The sequence below is a fragment of the Apostichopus japonicus genome, chromosome 22 (assembly GCF_037975245.1).
Source record: "Apostichopus japonicus isolate 1M-3 chromosome 22, ASM3797524v1, whole genome shotgun sequence".
NCBI classification, from domain to species: domain Eukaryota; kingdom Metazoa; phylum Echinodermata; class Holothuroidea; order Aspidochirotida; family Stichopodidae; genus Apostichopus; species Apostichopus japonicus.
Genome location: NC_092582.1, coordinates 5,715,001 through 5,736,497, shown reverse-complemented (window position 1 = coordinate 5,736,497; position 21,497 = coordinate 5,715,001). Strand labels below are relative to the sequence as shown.

General features: G+C 35.8%; 1 protein-coding gene across 5 annotated transcripts in view; it reads right to left on the bottom strand.

Moving 5' to 3' along the window:
- The window catches only part of LOC139963349 (uncharacterized), a 61,625-nt gene extending 41,381 nt beyond the window's left edge, over window positions 1-20,244 (bottom strand). Inside the window, exons 1-4 of one of the 5 annotated variants that reach the window (XM_071964015.1) lie at window positions 19,949-20,244; window positions 6,616-6,906; window positions 4,709-4,810; window positions 387-524 (exon numbers count right to left, since the gene is read on the bottom strand). In XM_071964015.1, coding sequence (XP_071820116.1) covers window positions 387-524; window positions 4,709-4,810; window positions 6,616-6,747 — 372 coding nt within the window. In that variant the 5' untranslated portion in view covers window positions 6,748-6,906; window positions 19,949-20,244. Of the gene's footprint in view, window positions 1-386; window positions 525-4,708; window positions 4,811-6,615; window positions 6,907-9,643; window positions 10,091-19,948 lie in introns of those variants that run through there. The other 4 variants (XM_071964016.1, XM_071964017.1, XM_071964019.1 and 1 more) reach the window with 4 other exon arrangements.
- Window positions 20,245-21,497: the final 1,253 nt, after the last annotated feature.

Here is a 21,497-nt window from a genome sequence, read left to right as displayed (position 1 = left end):
ATTGGACACCAATTTATTGGTGTAATTATCAAAAATAGATAACATGTTTCTATTGTGTAGGCTAAAGTGTATTGGACACCAATGTATTGGTGTAACATCCACAATAGAGAAGATGTTTCTACTTTGCAGGTTAGAGGACAGACAATTTCACAATTCAAAACCAGTGAATAATTTATCTGGTATCCCATTGCAAGAAAATGCTATTCACAATGGGTCAATTACTATACGAGTATAAAGATGATAGGTTCGCAGGTTTTGCACACAGGAATCAGAACTTTATAAGTGACAAAATTCAGATGCATCAAAACTGCTACAGATAAGTTGGAACTATAAATTACACCCCCCCCCCCCACCCCTGACAGCATGACTGTGTGACTTGCTCTCACCTGTATAGTAAAGTAAAGGCCTCTGCTGAGACTTGCACATATAACAAACAAATATAAGAGTTTCTGAGTGGTGACTCGACACGCCTTCCAGACGGATGGGTTCTTCATCTTCTGGTATTCTGACTTGATACACATTATCTGTAAAAAAGTGAAAATTAAAAGATGAATCAACAAATTACAACACAGGGCAGTTTGGTTCTCATTTAACTTTATGAGGGATTCACTAGTGAAATTAACACTGGAAGACTAAACAACATAGACATCTTCAAGTAAACAACAATAATGAGTATAATAGGGTTACAGTAGTTATATTTCGAAAAACAAATGTGAAGGATATCTGTAAAGTTAGGATTTAATTTCTCATACTGATGAACATGTTAGGCTTAAAAGCTACACATCAAAAGTGAAGCAAAACATGAGACATGTAACTTTACAATGTGTAGGAGACCCCCCCCACCCTCACCCCCCAAAAAAACAAAAAACAATACAGTACTAAACATCCAACTATTCTATTTCATTACTTCATTACATGTTTCTGCAAACTAGGAGTTATTTAATCCTGCATATTGTGGGAACAATAACAGGGCACTGAATTTCAGATTGGAAATCAACAGCACAGCAATACCACTTGCCTGGAAGATGGAACTTGACCCACAAAGAATTTAGAAATATCTCCATCTTCATTCATCTTTCTGTTTAAGTTTGACATGTGTTGGGAGATGCCAAGAAGTGATATTCAATGGAGCATGATAAATGAAAGTTATAAGTAAGTTAAATCACAACAGCAAAGCTTAATACACCTTCTATATAGTTCTTCAACGTATAAATTACAGAGATGACCATTTACTCATATCGGTTTCAATCAACTGCAGATGCTGCACACTATTTGATATCATGGCATTACATACATGTACCTTCAGTGTGATGATTATAAAATACACCTGTTCAAAGGGCAAGGAATATTTCAGCTAACTATCGACACAAACATTCATTAATTTGAGTTGATTAATGCGATGAATCAAGCTCTGACCTTTTATACCGGTACTGTAAGTAAACAATGATAATATGTGTCAGATAACTTTACTAATGACTGGTATAAGAACTAATCAAAGGTTTGTTCCTTCTGTGTTTGCCTCTTGTCTGAAGTTGAAATTATATTCTATTTCTCAAATTATGTCGCAAGAAGTAGTCATTGTGAATGAAGATGTAACCCATCAGTAAAATTGTGTTCTTTCGTGTTTTGTGTTTTTTGTTGTATTATTCCCTGCTGATCACTATTTAAGCCTCCTTACCCTGAGAACTACAAGCTAATAAATAAATAAATAAACTGCTTCTGTACATGTCCCAATACAGATAATTAATGCTTGTTAATTCAATTATGTTGGGAATTGTATGGTCTGAATGTGTTACAAACCCAAATGGGGACAATTTTTTTAGTGTTTTTTAACTGTAAGGTACTTTCTTGGCATAGTAACAGTATATGCAACATTAATAGATCCTGGTTTCTATCAGATGAAGTTTAAGAACTGTCTGTACTGTTAGTTTGAGTGCTTTGAAGCACAATTTGGAGGCTATTATACAGAGTGGTACAGTTTGAGCATTAGAAGTTGTTTCCAGAGTGGCTGCTTTCTGGTTTAACTCCACAAATGGCATTGAAAACCGATTGAAATGCACTGGAAACTCTCGCTTAGATGTTTTACTTTCCCTCTTTTGCTTTTTTAACCAACAGATTTTGAAAGTATCAAGAGTTTGGCAAATAACTGTAACAAGCTTTCACCAACACGAACATCCTTTCAGGCTGCTTTCTTTGCACATTTAATGTTATTTCTGGATGTTGTATGACCACATGGGAAATTCACTAAAAGCTCATCAAACCTTTGTAGGTAAACAATACGGTTTAGTTTTACACGAAAAGATCAATCTGTCTTTGCAATGCACATTTCCTTCACTACAAGGCAATATGTACTGTTATTTTGTTGGATGAGAAACAAGTTGACCATGTAAAGAGAGTCACTCGACTCGCTTGTAGCTAACCGAGTGCATGAGAAACATCTGAGGTCCAATTAGCCTAGGCCTACAGCTCTTCCATGGAAGCCGTACCTAGTCTGATGTAAATTTTGCTTATAAAGTTTTAAATTAGTATTACCATTTCACAGGTAGTTGAAAATTTTAGGGTCAAGAGGAATAACATCAGAGTTAAGAACTATTTCAGGGATGAACTTGGTGGGAGGTATGCGTTTAATTCAAAGGATTGACTGTTATAATGTAGATTTATATACAACCCTGGACTGATAGAAGTGTTTTACAAACAATTTTTACCACATATCAAAATCAATTGTGTGACAAAAGTCATACATTAAAGCCCATGTATCGGCATGAAAGGGATATAGCATTTGAATCCTACATTGGAGGAACACCCTTCAGTTACACATTTAGCATTTAATGACTATCTCCGAATATTTGCTGAGAGCAAATTGACAAAAAAGGTTACCCATATGGAGACAGGTGTTTCTTAAAACTAGAATGACTGCCAGTCAAGTATTGAAGCTCTGTCCAAAATGGAAACCTTAAAAACAGCATTCAAGAACTAAGCCAATTTCTGAAGAGAAATTTGTTTGTGCGACAGTTTGGGTCATATTAGAATTCACTAGGAGACCCAAACTGATAGAATGTTGACCTTTTGTGGAGGACATTTCCAGTAAAAATTTACGAGCTAATTTACTGCCTGCCCATCTCTTTAGGCCAGGGGAAAATCCAATTTAATCGTAATTGATACAGACAATTCTGACCTAATGATACCTCACAGCACTATATGTTGTGCCACAGCACAAAATGAATTCCCTTAACACAGGGTTAGGCACTACTAAGCAACAACAGACTTTCAACAGGATAGCCTGCCAAACTTTCACATTGATTAGATTTTATTCATTTTATTAGGTACTGTAACTGTTGACCTGTTGAACATAATCAAAACATTCCGCCATGCAATTCATAAATTTGTGAGTTATGGAAAGTTGAGGCAAAGTGCATTCAAGATTTTCACAGATTTGTTATAGTCTACTTCATTACTTTAACCTGTGACTAGATAATTCATTCTACATCCAGACAAACTGCTCAAAACAAACCAGGTTCCATAAATAACCCTGAAATTTGGGTCAAAGATTTTATCACTCCCTTAAGATCACTCCCATAGGAGTAAACAGCTTTTACAAATCAAGCAAGCATTTACCGTTTCTTTTGTACACACTTCTCTTAACAACAATGATACAACAGGCCTAAACAGCAAGTTCAAGAAACTTTTATGGGACTGACAAACTACTGCAGTAAATACTTTGGAACTTCAACACAGCTAGTCACAGGTAGACCTCTATTGAGTTTCTCTTACACAAAGAAGTTTTACGTGCCCCAGGGTGTGATCGGAAAAAATTCTACATTGTTATTTCAAAGTTTGAAAGCTAGTCCATAGAAGAAGTTTTAGGTACCCAGAATGGTTTGTTTTTATTATGAGAAAATGTCAGTCTCTAGAGTATAATTTGGTCTTTATATGTTTAATATTAATATGATGGTTTAAATTTTTTTGTATGTTATGGTTGATGAACTCTGCACATCGTAAAGTAATGACAAGAATAAGGTTCTGTGTACTAGGTAAAGCTGCTCTTTGCTTTTGTAGCACTGCTCTAGCATTGATTTAATTGTTAACACAGCATATAACTAGCCTTCTCTCTCAATGAGTGTTGCAAAGAATTTTCAAGGCAGGCATGTAATTCCTACTTCTGGGATTGCCATTTAATATCCCTACCAGATGGATGGGAGAGTGTAATGTACCTATGCATCCTGAGAGCGTGGTGGCCAATTGGCTAAGGCATCGGACTCTTGATCCAAGGATTGCTGGTTCGATTCCTGCCTAGTTCATTACGTTGTCTCCTTGGGCAAGATGCTTTATCTCACTTGCCTCTCTCCACCCAGGGTTTAAATGGGTACCTTTGAGGTAACTTGTCATTGGGCGCAGTATATAACTGCTGCCGACTGGAGGGATTGTCTCTGGGACAGGTTATCATTGACCAGGGGTAATATAACGTCTGCAAAGCGTTTTGAGACCTATCGCTGGTGTAAAGCGCTATATAAAAAGCAAATATTATTATATTATTCTGAAATATTGGGAAGGTTAAAGGAACCACATTCATCATCACTGCATTGCAGCTACTGTATGTGAACAAAGTTAGTTCACTTGTAACATACACCTGTACAAACATACCCTTCCTGTATGTTTATGGAAATTAAAAACCGGATTTGAGATATTTAGAGGTCGCAGCCTCTCTTACCAGTTGTATTGTTGTGATTGAGCTGAGTACGTAGAATATTACACTAAAAGAGATGAAGTAGGATTTATTCTTCTCCTGGCAGCCTCCACCTTGATATTGTACCTGGCAACAAAGAAACCAAAAATAAAAGTTCAGTGTGTACGATGCTGATGATTGAATGCAATGCAGTATGGTAGGTAGGTAAAGAATTTTAGCTACACACTTCCTAAAGAGAAATCCACTTAAGATGTTTCCTACAAAATGCTGTATGCAATAGTATGTCTAGAAATAATGACAAGTCCTGTAAAGAAGTAACTGTGGTGTACAGTAAGTCAGTCATCTACACAGGGTTCATCTGCAGCACTATTTGTCATTTTTGGGCTTCCAAATAATTTAATAAAACATGACTGCAATATGTTAAAAAAAAAAAAAAAAAAAACACATACCAAACAGAAAACATGTCATCCCAAGAAAACAGTGTTTCTGTGAAGGAATCACTTTTGAAACCTAATGTACTTAAACCACATGAAATGCAAACATTTTAATCTTCTATACAATGCCTCGATGACATCACAGGCTGTTCGTCGAGGTCGTTTTGTTTACAACAAACCATGAACATCTGGCAAACTTTAGTCAGCCTCAGCTTCTCATGTGCAGTATGTGCAGAGTATTTAAGTTAATTCTTCATACATGTGCAATATGCTTGTAATAAAAAAATTAGTTATTTTTCATTCCTGACTGCCGGCTAGTCTTAAAGCTAATTTTTTTTCTTTCATAGATGTGATACAATCCTACAAATCCATATGGCATAAATACAGAGGCTTTTTTATCAAACATGTGGAAGAGAATAGGGATAATGGAAGGAATACAATTAAAAAACACGATGTTGTCAGGTCCAAAGTGAAATTCTGCATGTTTCTGCATTAAGTTAGGTCTTAATTTAGTTAAAAAAATAAAATTCTAGTTCTAAAAGGTACATTTAAACTGAAGCAATACATTTTTTTTCCAGTTTTAATGATTTACAGAACCCACAGTGCATCACCCAATGAAATTATTAAATTAAATTGACAAATCTAACATTATCACAATATTAAGTATTTTCAAATTTGACATTGTATCCATTCTCAGCCCAGGTTTTCTCAGACAGAGGATTGATGGGAAAATCAGGAAACACAACTACCAACTGTGAAAACAAACGGAATAGCGGTGTTTTTGCTTCGTTTATTCCGAGCCCCCAGGCAGGATGTCATTAGGTGGTTTCCCTGTAATACTGAGAGCATTGAACACTTAATGGTTCCCAGAGCAAATGCAAATCCCCTGGGAAGGAGGGCAAATCCATTTCAAACATATTGTGGACATTAACAAAACAAAAATTCACAAGATTGAAAAGTAGGTGGAAAATTGTATGATCCAAAAGACTTGACTGTACAGTCTTGAACATGGGTGGCAAAGAGTTGGGTGCTATCTTTGAAATAAAAAAACCTTTTTTCATAAATTTGAAAACAAACTCTTTGTCAAAATATTTCATGAAATATCTTAATATAAATTAAGATGAGCAATAGAAATACTGACTTGGAAATTATGATCAAGTTGGAAAAGAGCGGAGAAATTCTTCGCTCCAACTTCCCATCTAAAAACTTGAATAAATTATCAATTTCACCAGTTTTGCATTTAATCTATTACATCAATTGACAGACTACTTCTCCGTTGACTCTTATTTTGTTGATCAACTGTGATGAAAATATATATATATATTATATACATATATATATTTGTATACATATCCATAGATATATACATATATATATATATATTTATATCTATATCTATATATTGATATATATATATATATATATTGATATGTAATTTTCAAAGTGACTACGTACGGTAGCACTGTAATCGGTAAATAATAATAAACTCAAACTTACAGCACAGAGACATGTGCCGTTCATGCAGTCACCGTTCCCAGAACAATTGGACGGACAGAAGGCCACGTCGTCGTAGGTTACATCTAACATTTTGACAAGACGTAACTCAGCAACGGACTGTAAATCCCACATCTTTGTGGATCAAGAGCGAGGTAGAATATGTTGGCCCTCTGCCAGCAAAATACAGCCAAGTTTCTCTCTTTTCTGGGAAAAGAGTTCCAGATGATCACAGCATGACTGGTGAATGTGTGGCGGCTCAGAATCTTAAATCTTTTAGAAAAGTACTTGTTCCTGTGGAAAATAAGAAGAATATGAATCAATATAAAGAACATCATGAAAGTTGTTTGTGTGTGTGTGTGTGTGTGTGTGTGTGTGTGTTAAAGCAGCCAAACAGTAGCCATGGTATCACATACTAAATATGTACAAAGTGACAGTGACTACTTCCAGGAATAACCTAGTGTTCACAATTTGCAGCAGTTTTCTTTTGGTTTATGAATTTTACCTCTCATAAATGACAGAAAATGGTCAGTTTCAGTGGACAATAAAGGTCATACATATAAGGCTGTGAATAGTTTTTGCATTTTTGTAGCAATTTCCTCATTTTACTTAAGGGCAGCAGTTTTGCTAATTGTATGTGAAACCAGATAAATTACAGTATTTCCTGTTTGTACAGTTAGCAAAAACGAAATGGATTTATAAAAACAGTCAACAATAACCTACAGTAGTGATCACATGTTGCAGCAGTTTTTTATTGGTTTATGAATTTTACCTCTCATAAATGACAGAAAATGGTCAGCTTCAGTGGACAATAAAGGTTATACATATAAGGCTGTGAATAGGTTTTGTATTTTTGTAGCAATTTCCTCATTTTACTTAAGGGCAGCAGTTTTACTAACTGTATGTGAAACCAGATAAATTACAGTATTTCCTGTTTGTACAGTTAGCAAAAACGAAACGGATTTGCTATAAAAACAGTCAAGTTTGTTACTGGAACTAGTTTCATCAGAACTTTGTAAGGAATGACAGCATAACTGTTATAGTATACAAATAAAGAAACAAACAAATAAATAACAAATAAATAAGGAAATAAAAAAAATGGTTGTCTCTATAGACATTATCCTGTAATGCACTACAGTATTCATAAATATTCATATATTAATGACGACATCACACAATATTCTACAACCTTGCTAGGAAAGTGTTCTTCTTTGTGGAGGATATATATATGCAAAGCTAGTGTGTCCCTTCATTCATGGTAATACACTTACTGTATCTGTTGGATTATATCCTTATAATTTTATAGCCTTACTATGATAATTTAAGGCATTGCTATGAAATCCAAACTACATGATATAATGTAAAATTTGTAAAGGATTGTTAGTCTTCTTATGTTTCACCATATAATTGCAGACTACATGTATGTACTAACTTTTGATGGTTGTCATGGATACTTTGAATGAATCAATGTTTCATTAATGCATCATTAACCAAGGATTCACCTTTCTAGCATCAACTTCCCTGTGGAAGCACACATCCTGCTTATCATTATTATTACTTCCTTCATACTTGTACATGTGATGATGTGAGAAATATTCAAGAATTTAAAAAAAAAAATTTTTCGTGTGATGCTTAAAAATACTGTACTATGCTTTTACTGTCACTGTGTCTGTTCACTGAAGATAATTCAGAGCTCTACCTCGGGCACTCAAACTTTGTACTTTAAAAAGATCTATGATAGTTGGGCTTCTGCATTACAAACCGCTAATACTGTGTGGTAATCTGGTCTTTTGCCTTTCACTTTCTCAAACATAATTACCAAGCAGTACACCTACAGTACTGTATTTACTTACTAGTTTGACAGACAGACACCACGCAATTTTAGACATCGTTTACTGTGGTTGTCAAACAATGATTTCAAACAATTTAGTCATTTTCTGTGGTAATATTCAAACAAGGCTGCACAATGGAGTGCCACCCACCATAGGAGTGTTGGGCTTTGAAATAGACTTTGTGGAGCTACAATTAATTTAGTGAATTAATGAAATTAGTGCACAACCAAAGGCAAGGAGGCCTATCTTGGTATTACGTTAATACTGTACAATATTCTCTCAACTTTCTGTTACATGTAGACTAGAGCACTATAGTACAAATTAAATAAAATATTTAAAATCATAATAATAACAGTAACAGAATGTACAGTAGGATAGAAATTGATTGTACACAAATTTTAACAGATTGCTTATAATATATACTGTAATCTTTTAAAGAATGGAAAAGTCGCCTACAGTACACGGGTCATATCCATGTATGCTTTATGTAGAACAGGAAGCGGACCAGACCAGAGAACCACTTTGAATTTCACAATTTTGCGATCAAGCAAAGTATGCATTGTGGCTGAACATTGTTCTCCTTTATTGTAAAAATCCACTTCCAGCAAACAGATTTGAGAAGTTTAGTTTGGAGATCTTTGTTATAAATTTCTCCTAACCTTCTGTAGCAGTCACACAGATATAGTTCTATGTATGGATCTGACATAACAGGGTTATTTTTATTCTGAACAAAAAGGTATCTACTACAATGACTTGGTCAGGGAGCCTGACGATTTTCTTAACTGCCTCATCTTCTTTTCACAAGCCTACATGTATACATGCTTTAAGTTAGACCTACATTTAAAATGCACTTGTAAAATGATAGGAGGCGGTGCCACAATAATAGCATCTTAACTTACAGTACAGTAACCATGGCAACTTGTGTTCAATTATAGTCCTCTTAAACCATTGTGGATTTTTACCCATACTAAGATGCATCGGTATAAGCAAAAATAGATACCGATATACCCGCTGACGAATACCTGGTGTTACCAGATTTCAGTACCGTCGGGCGTCGGTCTGGGTATGAATAAAATACAAGGTGTACCTGGTATATCGATATACCGACGCACCATAATAACCCATACCGGTACTCTGGGCATTTTCGTAGATGCTAGTGTTAAATTTCAATAGTTTTGTACACATATTTGCACCCTTACCAAAGGAAGATGCTACCTGTCCTACTACTCAGGCTGTTGTTCTTGTACTTCAATGGCTGTATTCACCAGACAGAAATAAATTCAACTCACAGGTTTCAAGTTCCCTTCGTCGATCATTAAGGTTAAGTATTGTCTCAGCTGCTTGCATACTAACATCTCTTCATTTTGCTGGGTAAGTCTTCTTTCCAACGGACACCAACAAACAACAACGTCAACTAGTCTTTTTTCCCCCGGAAGTAATCCGTACAGCACAACACATTGAAAACTTTAAACTTGTTGAACTCTTTAATGTATGTAGCAGAAATAGAAAAATACTTTACATGAACCTATTGTAAGATACTGTACTGTATATATGTTGGTCAAGGACTACTGTATGCTGCTAAAACAATAGTAGTTAACACACGTTAACAATGCAAGCAAACTGCATACGTCCTCTGGATTCATTCCAAGATACCATATAAGCAGATTTTAGTATCTAATCTCTCATCAGTATGGTACAAAGGTTATATATATACACCGGTAACTGGCACAACAACATGCCATACCATGAAATTAAGCCAAGACACAGGTGATTTGTTTGTTTGCTTTGCGGTATCAATTAACAAATTCTAAGGAGTGGTTCAGCACTTAAATGAAAACTAGAACAGAACAAGGACTCTCACAGTAAATATCAAACTGGCTTTTTGAAGTTGTATTAATAGGGATGATACTGACTTATGAGGTACTATTATGCAATGAATCATCACTTGTCAATACAGCTCAGTCTGAATGTACCCCTTCCCTTTGTTTCATCTCTCAGCTGTTATTTTTTAATTTACAGAATCTTGATAGTCTTTGACTTTTTTTTCTGTTTGCGATTATTTAAATCATTTAATTAGTAAATTAGGACGCCCTAAATCGAGATGATACATAAAAACAATGAGGCTCACAGTAAAAACCAGGAGAGTTGGGCGGTATCATTTTAGACCTAATAGAGACAAAGCCAAGAAACCAGTTTTTGATGAAAGAACAAATTTTACGATTCTTGATCATTATTCTGCAAACTCTGTTAACACAGAGGTTTATTTTTACACTTTTAAGTGAAAACATTTCATGTATTTTGCTATAAATAAGGTATGTATCTCCAGCTGGAGGGTAATGCTGTTTGTACTGAACCATCATGCTGGGCAGCCAAGGTGAAGAGGTGTACACAGCTCTGGGAGAGGTATACTGTGGTATTGATGATTGGTGTGCATGGAATAATTCAATGCTAAAAAAAAATGAATGGCAGTTTGAAAGCTCTGAATTTGTCTCTTATAAAATACTACAGTTTATACATAAATATAGTGGTTGCATATAAAGCGGGAGGCCTGGTTCGAACCCTGGTGGAGGCTGGAAGTTTTTTCACTCTTCTGGATTTTCCAACTCACCACGGTTTCAATTATATATATCTTTGCACTTGTATAGCAATTTTCAACAGTTTGCTTAGCAAATTTGGTTCAATTATTATTAATGAACACACGATGAGTCATCACTTTCCAAGAAACAGCCAAATTTGTAACATATGCCCACTGAAGGTACGCCCACAAGATCATACAGACCAGTTAAATTAACTTCAATGCAAATACCATTAAAGGGGTAACAAATCTAAAAACAATTAGTTTATCTGGTAGAGATTTTTGAGGACACCCCCCCCCCCAAATAAAAAAAAAAAGACAAAAACTTGCTCCGACTGGGAGATAGTTTAAAAGTCATCTCTGGGAGCTGTCACTTTGTAAATCTGTCATACTGCCAACAGGATCTGAAACCTTTTGCCTTTCTCTTTGTTTTTCGTTTAATATTTTCAAGGCAAACTGTTGCCAGGTGGCATCGCTAGGTCATGTTAAGAACTTCAATAGTTTAGATTTATCATTGGCAAAACCCAACTCCATCACAGAAAATAACACTATGTAACAAATAAAGAAAAATATAAGACCAGAAACGAAAACGTTTGGTGGTTTCGATGCCCAAAGACATTCATAGTGTGGTAAGCCATACATGTTTTATATTGATGAACTTGTGCACACCAAAATGACGAGGGATTATCTATGACTAATGTGGCAACATTGGTCATAGAATCTAGTCACGTGACAAACCTAGTATGCTAAGGATGAAAACCATGGAACATTTGGTTGTTTATGAGTATGACAGTTATCTCTATCACGTACAATAGACCGATAATAATGGTTCTGTTTTTGTCTCCTTTACACGCAATTACCAAGTTTATTTTCTTAGGTTTTCCTGGCAAAACACTGTGACTGACAGGCACAACACAGAGAACACTATTGTACACAAACCTAGAAAACACACACTACTGCACATGTAGCATCATTCCCATGAAATATCATACTCATGCAGAAGTATTATCTTTATTTTATCTTTTTCTTTCTACAGTATATTTTCTTGTCCGAGGTTGCCTCCCAGAGATACCCAGCGGGTGTTATTAACCCCTGGTCTAGGGTTATTTTCAAACTGAGCAGCTGTTTGAAAAAGTGGTAAATCAAGGTAAATCACAGTCTCACTGGACCTATTGGTATTCTAAAGAGTGCAGTATACAGATTAACCAGGGATTATGGCTGAATGGTGTACTGTAGGTCTGCACCATACTGTACCATGGTCAGACCCTCAAGACAATTTGAAGCCATTGTCAATGATCTCTTGATCCTACAATATGTTGCAACTGTTTGTTTTTTCTTGTTTGTTCTGTCATTTACAATCTGGGCTGTGTGGTAGAAAGTACACCCAATCAGGGAGTTGTTATGGAACAACTCCCTGGTGCAATATTAGGTAAGGGTATGTACAGTACAGGGTTAAAGGGTGTGAAGACTCTCGCAAAAAGAAACGTCTCATGCAGGTAATCTGACCTAGTTTCAAATGAGTTGTAACAGAAGTGTTAGACACCACCATCGATCCCAGAAAATACACACACACAGCTTGCTACCGTCGGTAATTAGACACTACTGTAGTGTACAGTCAGTACATACAGCTGCGGTCAATACCCACAGCACAGTGTACAAACAATACAGCGATGGACATCTCAGGTCCAGCTAAAAATAACAAGGTATCACATTTCATTACTGTACTGTCTGCATTTTGTAGTGATATGAACAAAACGTCACTTGCAAGCAACGGAAAGTTAACTTTTTCAGATGGCCGCACGCAGTTTGGGGCGAGTCTTCAATGCCTTTAAGGAAGTGATCTAGAAAAAAAAAAGCCGTTTGCACATTGTTTAAAATACCCAAAATCCCAATCACTCAACTAAATGTGTTTTTCATATGTGTAGTTCCTCAGAAATGATCTCAAAATATTTATTGCTCTGTGCCTACGCAAGGTACAACTGAGCAGAAATGTCTGCCGTGTCAAGTTCTTTCATACCTCAAACTTGACACATTCGTCTATATTTAGCTAACTGTAATTTTGGGTAAGTATATATCCATTGACTCTAAACGTTGTTAGCTATGCTCTGAGCCTCTAAGTTCATGACCCAGAGAGCAGCGGTACCATGTTGAGGTAATTTTGGTTATTTCTGGAGAGTAAGATTGCAAAATGCCAAAAATACTTGCAACACTGGGGGGGGGGGGTGTTAAAAGCTTAAAGAAAAAACCACAATTTGATCAGCACATAACTGATATGGATTAAAACTCATGAACTATGTAACTCTGCTTAGCTGCAAAAAGTTTAGGTTCCAGGGCTGCTGTATTGCTGTATCGTTGCTAGTAATATTTGAAGGTTGCATCAATTACGAAGGTGGGTCAAACTATGATGCCTTTACTATACTGTGTACATAGCGAATGGACAAATGGTGTACAAATTACAACTTGAGTAAAGATAATAGCAGTTTTGGTATACTACAAGTAGTAAATAGTATATTGAAAGAGAAGGAATTCAGTCTTCAAAGGAACGAGAAAATTAGTGAACTGCACCTTATTCCCTGTTTCAACTGAGTTATTAAATAAACTTTGTTGGACAGCTAAGTTTAAGACTGGTGCATCTGTCAAGGTATACTAAACTCTATCCAGCTCTATACCGCCGAGAATTTACACTTTTGATATGTAGATTTATATATCGCCACGCCAGGAAACAAGTAAACTGCCCATGGCGCTTCACAAAGTGGAAATCATCAACACCGAAATGCACGACTGAAAAAATGAAAATATATAGATGAGCCTTTACTTACGGCACTGCATTGCCATTAATGAAGCCAACTGCTTATCTAAATTGAAAATAAAAAACAAAATTTTGGCAGTACTGTAGATCGAAATATTTGAAACATCATTGAGGCACACAAATAATGCCCATTATGGTGCTCTGATGATTTGACGACAGCTGCTCTACGATAGTACAATAACAATTTTACGAATGGCAGAAATTGATTACCTTTTTACTTTTAAACTTCAATGGAAATTATAAATAGCTACTTAAAGGGGGGAAAAATAAAAAATTCCCACAGTAACTGTACATTGTCTGTGGCCTTCAGTGATGGTTGCTGGAGGAATAATGCTTCATGTGAAAACAACAGCTGTGATACATGTTTAATACATTAAGCTTTATGATATTTTGGTACAGTAGTGTCTGCCTTGCAACACTGGGGGGGGGGGGGTGTTAAAAGCTTAAAGAAAAAACCACAATTTGATCAGCACATAACTGATATGGATTAAAACTCATGAACTATGTAACTCTGCTTAGCTGCAAAAAGTTTAGGTTCCAGGGCTGCTGTATTGCTGTATCGTTGCTAGTAATATTTGAAGGTTGCATCAATTACGAAGGTGGGTCAAACTATGATGCCTTTACTATACTGTGTACATAGCGAATGGACAAATGGTGTACAAATTACAACTTGAGTAAAGATAATAGCAGTTTTGGTATACTACAAGTAGTAAATAGTATATTGAAAGAGAAGGAATTCAGTCTTCAAAGGAACGAGAAAATTAGTGAACTGCACCTTATTCCCTGTTTCAACTGAGTTATTAAATAAACTTTGTTGGACAGCTAAGTTTAAGACTGGTGCATCTGTCAAGGTATACTAAACTCTATCCAGCTCTATACCGCCGAGAATTTACACTTTTGATATGTAGATTTATATATCGCCACGCCAGGAAACAAGTAAACTGCCCATGGCGCTTCACAAAGTGGAAATCATCAACACCGAAATGCACGACTGAAAAAATGAAAATATATAGATGAGCCTTTACTTACGGCACTGCATTGCCATTAATGAAGCCAACTGCTTATCTAAATTGAAAATAAAAAACAAAATTTTGGCAGTACTGTAGATCGAAATATTTGAAACATCATTGAGGCACACAAATAATGCCCATTATGGTGCTCTGATGATTTGACGACAGCTGCTCTACGATAGTACAATAACAATTTTACGAATGGCAGAAATTGATTACCTTTTTACTTTTAAACTTCAATGGAAATTATAAATAGCTACTTAAAGGGGGGAAAAATAAAAAATTCCCACAGTAACTGTACATTGTCTGTGGCCTTCAGTGATGGTTGCTGGAGGAATAATGCTTCATGTGAAAACAACAGCTGTGATACATGTTTAATACATTAAGCTTTATGATATTTTGGTACAGTAGTGTCTGACATTTGGGCCTATTATGGCACGTTCAATATTTCCTGTTATTAGAGAAGTGTCTGTAATGCACATCATTAAACAGACGTGTGCAAAACGTATTCAATGTTCAATCCAGTTGCAATTACAAATTTATGTTGTCAGCACCCAATGGGAGGGGGGGGGGGGTGACAGGAAGTTGATGCAGCCACACCAACAGTCTGCTTTACAATAATTTTCTTCTTTGTGCGAGCATATATATGACTGTCAGGGTCTTCCTAGCAAATGGTTTACAGATTTTTCCATCAGTGTCTCATTAGCTAAATTTTGCTTTGCGAGGCACATGGAATAATTTATCCAGTCTAGCATCTCAAAATGCTATATAACGCAAAATGGGTAAAATGCTATATATAATACAAGTGCCAAAGAAGTGTAGCTGTTTTTGCACAAAGTAACCATAATATTTACATATGAGACAAAGTTCTAAAGAGCTTTGAAACCTGCTACAAAAAATGTTAACACAAAATTACTACTATAGTAGTAGTGCAAAGAAGTGTAGCAGTTTTTGCACACAGTAACCGTTAATATTCTATGTGAGAAAAATGTTTTCAGCCTTTGAAACTGCTACAAAAACTTTGAACACAAAATTATTCAAATGATTCCCATAATACAAGTGCAAGCATGTGTAGCAGTTTGTGGACACAGTAACCATAATATTCTATGTGAGACAAGTTCTAAAGAGCTTTGAAACTGCTACAGAAATGTTAACACAAAATTATTCCATATAATACTAGTGCAAAGAAGTTTAGCAGTTTTTGCACACAGCAACCATAATATTCTATGTGAGAAAAAGTTTAGAGCCTTTGAAACTGCTACAAAAAATTGAACACAAAATAATTCCCTACAATGAATACATGTGCAACGATGTGTAGCAAATTTTGCACATAGTAACCATAGTATTATATGTGAGACATCAAATCTGCTACACAAAATTAGAACACAAAATAACTCCCTATACTATACAAGTGCAAAATGTGTAGAGGTTCTTGCACACAGTCAACATAATATTCTATGTGAGACAAAGTTTAGAGCCTTCGAAACTACTACAAAAATTTGAACATTGAAACGTTATTCCCTAAGGCAATTATGTACTGTAGCTCGCCAACAAAGTTGTTGCAGTTCTGTAATGAACTGTACTGTACAGTAGGCTAAGAATTCATTATTAGATTGCAGTAGGGCAGGAGAAAGAAATTGAATGAAACTAGTACTGTACTTGATAAGATTGTGTGAACATACTTTGCAATACATGTAGTTCTATGAACACATTTTAAACAGAATGAAAGTGCCCAGGTAGTCTGATCAGATTTAATGCAAGTTCTGTATTTAATGTAACAATGAAAGTTATGCCTTAGTCTGTAACACCTTTTTCACAATGGGACCCATTTAGCCTTGGCTGACATACCCAGCATCAAACCTTCTTGGAGGCTGAAAAGTAAATGGACACTTGTATGGGTTACAGTCCATGGATGCATTATTGTGGAATTTGCAGTTCCTTACAAGTTTGTTAATAGCCAGATTGTAAGTCTCCTTACGGACATATAGTAATACAGTACAGAGGGCTGACTGCACATTTTGGAGGCTATATGCAGGAAGGCAATAAACACCAGGAATATTAATTTAGCAGAGGTCCACAAACTTTGCAATTTGATAAATCCATTAGAAAACCTTCAGGTGTAAATTTTGACTGAATGGAGTACTGTAACAAAGTCTTAGCCTAGAGGCCTGTAAACAGTGTAAAGAGAAACCAACTTTTTGAAATCTTGATGGTACAGTACTATACTTCTCTATTAGATTTTCACCAAAAATATTTTGTAATACATTACTGTGCAGTATGTAAAAGAAGAAATGCTGACAAGTGTGATTTTGTGACCATATGATATGACTATTTTAAGCATATCTAGTTGCTTTTGTGTCACTATGTATACTTTAGGCCCTAAAGTATCCCGCTAAATGCTACAATAGCTAAACGCTTTGTAGGATAGTTTCGACCAAGAAGTATTTCTGCTTGAAACAATTTATTTAATATGAAATATAAAGCTACCATTACTAAGAAAAGAAAATACAATCAGAATTACAGTATCCTTCTATTGCTTGCCTTCTGTGGATGTTTGAGAGTGGGGAAAGGTGCATTTACACTGTATGTATGTTAAAAATGATATTTAAAGAAGACATTTACTTCCACCATGCACAAGTCAATCCCTTCTGTGGGTAAACTCAAGATCAAATCAAAGCATATTTGATTATTTCATTGATTATATTGTAACGTTGGCATGGTAACTGAAATTACTTAATATCAGTCTTAGTCCTATGATACAAAAAAATCCACATTAGTATGACCCGGTTGGGTAATAAATTAATAATAATAATAATAATAATAAACAGTTCTTATTAAGCGCCCGTAACAGAAGTCTCAGGGCGCTTTACAAATATAAAAAGTCAAAAATACATAAGGAATACAAGTCAAACACACAGCAAAAGAAGCAAATGACCGCTGACCAGACAAGGAACGTGCAACGAAAGAGCAAACCAATAAGAAAACCAGTGTCTGGCCATCGATCCTGACCTATTCTAAAAATAAACCAAACCAATTTGATATAACGATTTGGTATCGAACCCGAAACCTCCCGGTTGGTTAGCCTCATTGCTTCAGATGCCATCGCCTTTATCCATTCGGCCACAGCACCGGTCTATATTTAAATAAATACTTAAAAACTATGTACATTCAGTATTAGGCTACTTCACTCATCCAATTCATTTTAAGGCAGGAAATTTGTCTATCAACCACTTTACCTCTGTTTGGGTAATTAATGAAAAATGTTTCGGTTCTAAATTTTAATATGCTTCTCACCAATGTATTGGTAGACCAGTTAAAGGTTTTTTAGTTGTATATGCTGAATATATATCTGAGTGATCTGGCAATGTGAATCCTTACAATTCCCAATGGCTTCATGAGAAACTAATCTCCCCAGCATCCAATTTGCTGTAGACCTTGGTTAATATCTCTTGATTTATAACAAACGTAAAAGAATTTAAAATTACTCCTAGCAAAGTTTTGAGTTCCTGCTCAAGTACCATGGATTGCCTCTTCCTCTTTAACTTGCAGCTTTGTTACGAATGCAGGATTCTACGTCCGGGACGCAATGTTTTGGCCAGGGACTCAAAATCTTCAAATTGCTTGCGTCCGTCAGACGCAAACTATTTTTGGGGAGAAACAACCCCCAAGTAAACACACACAACTAGGTCTATGGAAAACATAATGAAACACATTTTAAATGAACATCTTTCATTCAAAAAACCACAACTTCCTATGACAAAGAACCAAAATTTCTTCCAATCCTACAGATCATTGAAAAAGTTTGAAAAAAAAAATCATAACAATCAACTGCAGGTTACAGGGTTAACTACACTCCATTACAAAGATTTTCATGCTAAAAATGGACAATGGTGCTTTTCCAAACTTCCTATGATTTGATTGGCAAATAGTCCCTATCCATTGTCTGGCAACATTCTTGCATCTGTAGTGCTCAATGAACACAAAGTATGTTGTATAGAAGCTCAACAGCTCCACAACATAAGAAAAACTTGCCCCATAAGGTGACATTTTCAGTAAATTGGTAGATAACAAGTGATATCTTATCAAAAATCAGCAAAATGTTGGATTGCTCAGTTTCTTTAACTGAGCAATTGAACAATTTTCTGAAAATGTTTAATTGCCAACTTGTCGTATCTCGTCAACTCAACATTTTCTGCAAAATGTTTAATTGTTCACTTCATTTCAACTGAGCAATTTCATCATGTGGAAAGAAAAATTACAAGAATATGCACAAAAAATGAAGTATGTATGTCATTTCACAGCAGCAACTTATAGGTATATAACAGCAACATGCAATGGCTTCTCAGGGGGAAGAGGGGAGGGGGAGCATTAAATGCCAGTTTGATCATACTAAGACTACCTTCTAGATTTGTTCAATACATGAATTTGCAAGTGCTAGTTAATGAGTCTTCATTTGATTTTGAACATGCACTCTTGTTTGTTTATAATAATACTGATAATTATATGTTAGATATGTTCAAATTTTGTTTCTTTGAACATTGTCTGAAGTAAACCTTGGCTATTCAAGTTAATGAACAACAGTGGTCGCAGTATCCACTTTTAAACTTGCAATTTGTGTTGGTTGTAACTTTGTTAACTATTAAATCATATGTAGTATTTTAAACTGGTCAGGAAACCGTGACGATCGATGTAAATATGAGATACATGTTAAATGACAACCTTTGAGCTAGCGCTCCTCATCGGTGATTTGCTAATGTCTTTCATCCAAAGTACAGACAATTTTGTGCCCCCTCCTCCCTAACTAAGTACTACCAATGGTTGAGTGGTATACAGGTCTACTGAGTGTCAGTGGTCTCCCCCTTTTTCACCTTCTATGGTGTAACGTAAGACTAGTATGGGTCTAGCGACTTACTTACCTAAGTTAGTTTTGAGTTCGACTGGGCCTACGCTGGCCCTACTGTAGTTGTTTAACTTACAAAATATTTGCGTAAGGCTTAGAATACGGTGTAACGACAATGATAGTATGGTACTACTACTACTAGCCTACTGAATACCGTCGCCTAACTTATCCTCTAGGCCTAGGCTAGGCTTTAGTAAAAGTAAAACGTACACATCGTATGCTCACTAATATCACCAAATTACCAGGCAAAACAGTCTCCAGTTGAACTGCAAACACTAGATAATCAGGACACATGGAAACTTACACTGGTGAATATCACTCAAGTATAAACGTGGGAGAATTAAGTCGCCACGCTTCGATGCTCCGGATTTCAGTACTTAGTATTAGTTACTATGCCTGGATATAGGCTATTTGTTCGCTTCGTTTGTAAGTAAGAATAGAGCATGCATTGCTCAACAATCCACTATGTTGTCATTGGTGGACACTGAACAGTAACCTTTACGTTTTCTACGCATAATATTCCACACATGTTGATAATATCAACAGCCTGCCACCGATGACGTAATTGTAGTCAGGATCGTTGGAAAAAGGGGTCGACAAACTTTTCCACTTCAGCATGAGGTTAAGGGCGACAAACTTTTCGTGCAAACACATGAGCCCGCCCTCAAAAGACATTTGCGGTTTGACAAATGAACTGCGCAGATGTAGCTTAGGGCGAGTTGCGTATAATTCATGGCAAAAATGGGAACATCTTGCCGTTACTTTTCTGAATTAATTTTTAAAAAAAAGTCACAAAAGAAAGAAAGATAAACAAACAGGAAAACATTTAATAAATTGAATTACTAGAGTAGCATTGGTACAAAACTTATAAATTCAAGGGTAAAGACAAATTTAATCAAAAATCTCCCAGGACGGCGATCAGTATACCCGGCACTCAGGAAATCCTCGGCACATCCCTGTTAATATATACATATTAATGAGGTGGAATAGAGAAAATCATTTTGGGTATAAACCATAAGGTTATGTATGTATGCATGTGTGTTTGTATGGTATGTGCGTGTATGTATGTGCGTATGTATGTATGTTCAATTTCTGTCTCCGTACCCGTGACTACGGATTGACGCCCCTGCTGCCAGAGGAAAGACTAGGCTAAACTTTTCAGCATACGTCGTAGCTTTTCAATGCAATATCACTGTTAATGTTGAGTTAAGATTTCGTAAATAATAGTATAATTGCTTTTTGAAAACCTCTTATCAACCTTTATCATAAGTTTACGTATCTATATTTAATGATCTCAGTGGTTCAGAAGATCGTAATTTAAGTACGTCACATGAACACATTGTATTGTAGCCTTAACAGTGATCCATACGTCATAGTTAACTTATATTTATGCATAACGCCCTCATTTGGTGAAGTATTTACATTCAATATGGCCGCGCCCATGAGTCGTTAGATGTAATAGTACAAACTTATGTTCGTGATATCAATATGTACTTGAGGCTAAGCTGTTTTTATTGACATGTTATTGATTTGTACTGAGAGGTTGTTTTCAGTAAATGTTTGATACTTCTATTGGGTCTTCAAAAGAGATTAATTTCTTGCACTGGAAAATAAGTAGACCTACTCAGTCATGCATAACTTTGGAAAGTTAGCTCAAATGCAATCATTGTTATAGCTGCCATTTTGTTATGATACAAGTTGAGGATTCATGGTTATAAGGGAAATAACCGACAAACAAATCGTTATGAGCCTCGTTTTT